General features: G+C 38.6%; 1 protein-coding gene across 2 annotated transcripts in view; it reads left to right on the top strand.

Moving 5' to 3' along the window:
* Nucleotides 1-420: 420 nt before the first annotated feature.
* The window catches only part of NAA15 (N(alpha)-acetyltransferase 15, NatA auxiliary subunit), a 115,261-nt gene continuing 108,020 nt past the window's right edge, over nt 421-7,661 (top strand). The window contains exon 1 of one of the 2 annotated variants that reach the window (XM_006872225.1): nt 421-780. In XM_006872225.1, the coding sequence (XP_006872287.1) occupies nt 727-780 (54 nt within the window). In that variant the 5' untranslated portion in view covers nt 421-726. The remainder of the gene's footprint in view (nt 781-7,661) is intronic. The other variant, XM_006872226.1, reaches the window with a different exon arrangement.

Below are 7,661 nucleotides of genomic sequence, written 5' to 3'. Positions count from 1 at the left end.
TCTATTAAGTCCCTCTCTCCCTTCGAATGTGTTACAGTGAAGCCTTCTCCATTTTCCCTCTGTCTTTGCTCTTTAAATATGTACTTCTCGCGGCCACAGAGCTTTTTAAGCGTCTGCATTTTAGCTAACATTGTTCACGTTCTGATAATGCAGGGAGAATCTACTTAATGAATGAAGAGCCAACCAAGAAGGAAGGTACAGAAAGACTATTTTTGATGCGGAGGCGGTCGCAACCGTAGTTGGCCACTTGCATCTCTCTCCTTGGGCGTCTACTAGGAAGTACATCAAAAAAGATTGGGGTTAAAAGCCTGCCTCGACCCTCTAGGCCTCCGCGCGTCCAGCCGGCGTCCAGCTTTCCCGGCAAGCTCTAGGACAGAAGGGGTGGGGAAAGAAGGTCATCGCGCCTGCGTGCTAGGAGGTGTGACCCGGGTGGGAAAGCACTCTGCGTCCGCCATTTTGGCTGCCTCTGTCGGTCTGTTCAGTTACCACGTGAACCGCGGACGGAGACCCGTGGGGGGCAGGCGGTGGTAGCGTTAAGTGAGAAAGGAAAAAAGACTAGGGGAAGGGGGCGTCCGGTTAGTACGACGCGGCGACACCCAAGGCCTAGGGGCGGAGGCTGATCGGGGTATTCAAGGCTGAAGCAGCCAAAGAACGGCGGCGGCGGCGGTCGGACAAACAGACTGACCCAGCCGGGTGGTGGCGGGAGCAGCGGGAGGAGCCGGAACGATGCCGGCCGTGAGCCTCCCGCCCAAGGAGAACGCGCTTTTCAAGCGGATCTTGGTAAGTTTGAGGTTCTGGGCAAGCAGTGGGTATGATTTAGCCGGTACCCAGTCCTGTCAACCCTAACATCGGCCCGGTGGGCAGCCAGCCACCCCCGCCCGGGACCCCGCCTTCGTACTCCTAATCACATCGAATGCTTCCTAATCACACCGAATCGTTACCTCCGTGTGGATCGCACTTGGACCCGCGCGTTGGGGACCACAGGCTCAACCTGTCGTCCACAGGCATCGGAGGCCCTGGTTACGGACTAGGCCCCGTCCTACCGGCTTCTATCTAGAGTGCGGGTTTTCATGAGCCCCGAGCGAACGGAGGCGATGCCCGGCCTTTCGCTGGGATACGGGCATCACGGACAGGAGCCCAGGTGGTGCGGGAACCCTGCCGCCAAGCCGGGGGCACCCGTAGACGGAACAGGTGGTGCCGTTGCAGCACGGCTCATTCATTGCCTAAGTGCGGCTCTCCCTCCTTCGTCCGTCCCTCCCTCTTCCTCTCCTGTCGGGATTCACCTGTCCCCGCCCGGCCCAGGGTCGCTGAATGATCCGTGGGAAAGAAAGGAAGGAGTTAGTGGAGGAGCCTCTCTGAACGGCTGCCTCCTGTTGTTAGTTGCATACTTGCGTTTACTGCTCCTTGGCCTGTCTTGTCCCTCCTTTCTGGTGTAGGGAAGAGTCATTTACTTCTTAGTTTCCGAGCGGGAAACTGCCGCACCCCATCACCCTCCTCTGGACATGGGGCCCATTTGCGAGGCGTCGTCCGTTAAAAAGTGAAAAGTTACGAGTCTTTACAGACACAGACTTTTCTCTTAGACTCAAGTGTTTAACATTGGTACAAGCACTTAGCATCAGAGAAGAGACACTGAGAACTTTGGGGATTGATCTTGTTGAGGTTAGCTCCAAGTCACTGATTGCCTGCATTTCAGATGTGTTTAGTTTGCATTTTTCAAAACCATAATCGTACTGATGTTTGGAGGACTGTTTACATTGTAAATATGGCCCGTAGCCTTGGCGCTATAATTAATACATTGTAACACTTTGTATGTAGCATTTACTGTGTGGGTTGCCCCTTTCATGCAAACATGTTTTTAATGAAAGAAGTAACTGTACTTGCCTAATTTAGCACTGAAAATTTGGGATGCATTTTTGAAAGTGTTAGTTTTGTCTCTTGTAATTAAAACTTACTTGTTTGAAAAAATAGAAGTACTCTTGAGTATTCTGTTTTCCAACAATTCAAAGCGCAATCTATGTTGAATTTGCTTTGATATTAACGAAAATATATGCCTGGTGTATCTAGTTAATTCATTTTGAAAACCATTATTAGCAAGATCGCATATAGTACTGTGTAACTCTTGGTTATTTGGAAATTTTTATTTTTGTGTTTTACGACTAGACTAGTTGGAGTAGGTGGAGCTGTAGTATAGTTTTACAAGGCCATTTTATTTATCTTTAAATATTTTGAAAGAGTAATTGGTGTGTAAGACTATTTACAAAGATTTAGGATAGCAATTTATCTACTATCTCTGTTCCAAACATTATTTTGAAAAACATTTAAGCTTAAAAAGAGGGCAGAGAACACTCATCAATCTTTTATTTAAATTGAATAGTTAACATTTTGCTTATATACTTTCTCTAAGTTGCAGGCATAATATTTCATCCCAAAGTATTTTAGTATTAATCCCAAAATATTAAGAATAAGGACGTTTTGTTGTTGAACCATAGTACCATAAACAGTCTTTCACTAATATGGTATAATATCCCTTTCATGTTCAAATATCCCATTTGTCTTAAAATAGTACTTTTTAGGAAAAAACCCAAAAAACTTACTGGGAATTGGGTGAAGGTTTACAGAGCAAATCAGTTTTCCACCCAACAGTTCATCTTTTTGTTTCATGTCATTGATTGTAATCTCCACGATGTCAACATCATTTACTCCATTTATATAGTTCCCATCTCTTCACTTTTCCTAATCTTTCCTGCCCTCTGAACTTGAAGAGTAACACTTAAAAATCAAGCTTTTTTTATTTGAGATAATTGTAGATTCATACATAATTAAATGAAAAAATACAGAAAGATACCTTGTAACCTTTATCCAGTTTCTCCCAACACTGTCTCCTTGGAAAACTATTTCAGTGTCACAACATTGATACAGTCTATCAGATCTTAATCAGATTGCCCCAGTTTTATTTGCATTCATTTCTGCTTGTGTATTTTGTTCATAGTCCTGTAGAGTCTGTCTGTGTCCACCACCACAAGATACATAAATAGTTCCATGTGCCAAATCATCTCTGTGTTGCCTGTTTAGAACCACAAACATCTCCCCCTACTCCCTTTGCCTTTCAGTCTTTGACAACTACTAAATCTGTTTTCCATTTCTATAATTTTTCATTTTAAGAATGTTTTGTAAAAGGAATTATATAATATATAACTATTTGGAACTGGCTTTTTTTTTTTAACTCAGTAATTGCCCTGTGATTCATTCAGGCTGTTTCCTATATCGACAGTTTGTTCCTTTTTATTGCTGATTAGTATTCTCTGATATGGATGTACCACATTTTTTTAACCAGTCATAAGAATCCAAGTTTTGACTAAGCTTCTTAATGATTTTGGTTATGAAGAAGAGTAAAAGTTTTAAACTTGTTAAAAATCAAAGTGCAAAAGAATTTGTTGTGATAAGGTGTATGCAGAAGATTAAGAAGTTCTCATACATGAGAAAATCACTAAATGAGGAAAAGGCAGATACATACCATTTATTTTTTGACATTTTTAAGCTGTTCCTTTCTTAGTGGTACCATACTTGGTCATAGTAAAGTTGGAGATGAAATTAGTTTGTGTTTTTAAAAAATTTGAAATCTCAGTTTCAAAATAATGAAATATGTTTTTGCATTACATTCTTAATGGAAATATGAATGTTTTATAAGCTTGCAAAAAAATTCACAGTTGTTGCAGTGAATTTATTGGCTTGATGTCTGATATTTGCTCCATCTCTTTTGTCTGTATTACTCTACTAAGTATACTTTTTAGAGTTCTTTCTAAATTCTTTCACTTTTCAAGATAGGGGATATTTTTGTTAAAGAGACAGACTGAGAATAAGGTTAAATAACTTGCTTGCGCTAAGCAGCTATTTTAATCAGGAACCAAACTTTTTTTCCCCAGATGGCAGTTACACCTTATCTGTGTAGTAGCCTGTTTTTGAGAGGGGACAAGGAGAAGAGGGTTCATTGTTAGGTAAAAGGGTTGTAATAGCTACTAAGTCAAACATTGTATGTAAAGAATTTCACAAAATTTATTTCTTTTGCAGAAAATGCTGGTTTTTATAGTAAATGATAGCTAGTTAGATTTAGTTACAGATGAAAGTAAAATAGGGAATTGTTAACAACTAGGTTTCCTTATGCCCATGGAAGGTCAGTTCAAAATTCTACTTTTGCGACTGAATGTGGATAGTAACTTGAAAGTAATTTTAATATTCTACCTGTATTGCATGTGTTTAGAACAAATGAAAAGTAGGTTTTACATTTGTGAAATCACTTTTTTTTTTTACATTGTTGTTGTTAAGTGCTGTGGAGTCAGTTCTGATTCAACTCATATTGAAGTCCTGTATAGGGTTTAAGAGGAGTGTCTGGTGAGTTTGAACCACTTACTTACCTTGTGACCTTACCATCTAGAGTGCATTCTACAGTGCCACATGTAGTAGCTAATTAAATGTTTCTATTGTAATACATTTCTGTTTAAAAGTACAGTGTGCCCTCCGTATCAGTGGGTTCCATATCCAGATTCAATAAACCATAGATTGAAAATATTTTTGGGAGGAGCAATTTAGTATTAAGTGGTCCAAACAGTCTCTCAAAGGCTAAGTTGTTGTTGTTAAGTGCCATCGAGTCGGGTCCGACCCATAGCGTCCCTGTATTGGGTTTCCAAGGAGCAGCTGGTGAGCTTGAACTGCCGACCTTGCAGTTCAAATGGCTTTGCAGTCTGGCGCATTAACCCACAGCGACACATGGAGCATAAAATGCTATATAACTTTTTCCAGGTATTATAAGTAATCTAGAAATGATTTAAAGTATAAGGGAGGATGTACAGTAGCTTTGGTAGCATAGTGGTTACGAATTGGGCTGTGAACCACAAGGTCAGCAGTTCGAAACTACCAGCTGTTCCGCGGGAGAAAGATGAGGCTTTCTGCTCTCATAAAGATTTACAGCCTCGGAAATCCTGTACAGGGTCACTATGAGTCGGAACCGACTCCACGGCACATAACAACAACAACAGTAGGTTTATATAAGGAACTCGCCCAGCCACACAATTTAGTTTATATAAGGGACTTGTTTATATAAGGAATTCATCCTTCCACACAATTTAGTTTATATAAGGGACTTGTTTATATAAGGAATTTATCCATCACACAATTTAGTTTATATAAGGGACTTGTTTATATAAGGAATTCGTCCTTCCACACAATTTAGTTTATATAAGGGACTTGTTTATATAAGGAATTCATCCTTCCACACATTTTAGTTTATATAAGGGACTTGTTTATATAAGGAATTCGTCCATCCACACATTTTGGTGTTTTTGGTCCAGGAACCATTACTCCAGCAAATACCGAGGGATGACCGTATACTAGATATTTTGTTATAATGCACATATACTATATTCTTATAAAAATCAAAACAACAATAATTTTTTAAAAGGTCTGTAAAAATCTAATAAATTAAAACTAGTCGCTTCTTTAAAGATTTATAGCCTTGCAAACCCCCTGGGTTTCCTGTCCATTAGGGTCACTGTGAGTTGTAATAGACTTGACAGTGGTGGGTTTTTGATTTTCATGAGGATAAGAACTTGCTGAACTATGAATTTTTTATATCTGCATTGGTTAGAGTGATATACATGCAGCTGTCTAATAAATATTTGTTATAAAATGAGTGTCAAAATAATTACATGACAAGAGGAAAAATCTTTGGAATTGTGTATGAAGGAGAGGTAAGCTGGGCTTTGGCATTAATACAAAGTACATTATTATGTGAGTTGCTTGTAGACTATTAGGTAAAATCTATATTATCCAGTAAGACCTTGAAGTTTCATTTATCAGTGAATCATAGTAATTGTTTGTTTACATTGCTTTTTTCTCATTGCAGAAGCATAAGAGGGAAGTCTTATTTTTGTTTCTTTTTGATCGTTTTAACCATGGAGGAAAAACGGCATGCAAATTAAATGAGTTTGTTGAGAGATACGTGCTGAATTAGTCTTAGATAGTACAGTGTAGTTATCTGTAGTTTTAGAAAGCTCTACAGCTAATTTTCTGAGAAAAAGTCAAGGTTGAACTACTATATATGACAGTGTTGTTAAGTGCTGTTGAGTCGGTTCTGACCCATAGCAACTCTGTAAAGTTTTCCAAGGAGTGGCTGGTATACCTGAACCTCTGACTTTGTGGTTCAAACTGACTTTGCAGTCCAATGCATTAACCCACAGTACCAGGAATAGAAAATGGGGGAAAATGTAGTTTCAAGCTTCCATGAGTGTATTTCAGAAAAAAAAATTTTTTTTTAAATCAAGTTCATGGAGTTTGGAATGGTATGCTGGATTGCTGGTTTGGGAGCAGTATGCCTGCTTAACCATTAGCATTGGCATCTAAATACAGCTTGTTCTCTATTTATAGACAATAACTGTTGAAGAGAGAAAAACTTAGTGAAAATGGTTCTGAAAAGAATGTCAGTTGCCGGTGATAATAGAAAGTAAAGAGATTTAAAAGAGTGGTGATTTGAGTATAAGTATTGGGGTGTGCAGGGGATTTTTATGCTGTGGTTTCATTCTTGATTTGGGGGGTATTTGTCTTAAATGTCAGCTGTTTACGTAACATCTAAGGTGTTTTATGCTACCTTATTGTGTAAAGTTGTACTGCATTGAAGTTGTAACTTTTTGAAAAAAATGTGTTTAATTTGTTGTATTTGGTACTCCACCCTCCTGTAAGATATGAATTATTTTGTTCACAAATGTGGAATTTGAAAAACTTCTTAAATTTGTAATTTAATTAAAACAATCTTTTTAGCTGTTTTGAAAGTAAAATAAAAATTGTACTGTAGAAATAAATGATGTGGAGGTTAATATTTTTTCACTTGATGTGTTACTCCACTGAGATTTTCTTTGGTTACTGTAATGTGAACAAATCTTGAGTTGAGATTATTTGAAATGTCTATTAAAAGCCACAGAGAAACCTATATTATCTTGTTTTAAATCAGTGATTTTTTTCCATTTGATTTTGTTACCAAGCAGATTGCTTAAATATTCCTAGGTGACATCTATGAATTAACAGTTGTTTTAGCTGAGTGTATGTAAAAGGAAAAATGAAAATTTGCTCTAAGAAATTTGTTTTTGTAAACTGATCTCAAGTTGGTGTGTGTATAGGGTTTCCAAAACTGTAAATCTTTGTGGGAATAGAAAGTGCATCTTTTCTCCAAGGAATAGCTGGTGGGCTTGAACCTCCAATCTTGTGGTTAACAGTCCAGTGTTTATCCTACAGAGCCACTGTGTTCCCTTAAAAAAATATAGACTTAATGGAAAAAAAGCTGTAGCGTTGGTCATCTGCTTACACGTGTGGTTATCATTCCAGTATAACAAAATATTTTATTCTTTTTAAGACTCAGTTTACAAGACTGAGTACAAAGTATAAAAAACAATACTGTTCTGACTTAACCTCGCAGGTTAGGTTAATGAGATGTGTGAAAGTGTCTGGCAGATGGTAAGGCACAATGTATAAGGAGGCTTCAAAAAGTTTGTGGATCCCATGTAAACTATCACGTAGTTCACAATAAAAACTAAAAAGTGTATATAAATACCCCTCCATACACAGAGTAGAAAGGGATGGGAAACTTGGACATTGGCTACCCAAAATGGGGGGGC

Source organism: Chrysochloris asiatica, unplaced genomic scaffold, assembly GCF_000296735.1.
Source record: "Chrysochloris asiatica unplaced genomic scaffold, ChrAsi1.0 scaffold00187, whole genome shotgun sequence".
Lineage (NCBI taxonomy): Eukaryota > Metazoa > Chordata > Mammalia > Afrosoricida > Chrysochloridae > Chrysochloris > Chrysochloris asiatica.
The sequence above is the reverse complement of the archived record's forward strand: the minus strand, read 5'-3'. Positions and strand labels throughout refer to the sequence as shown.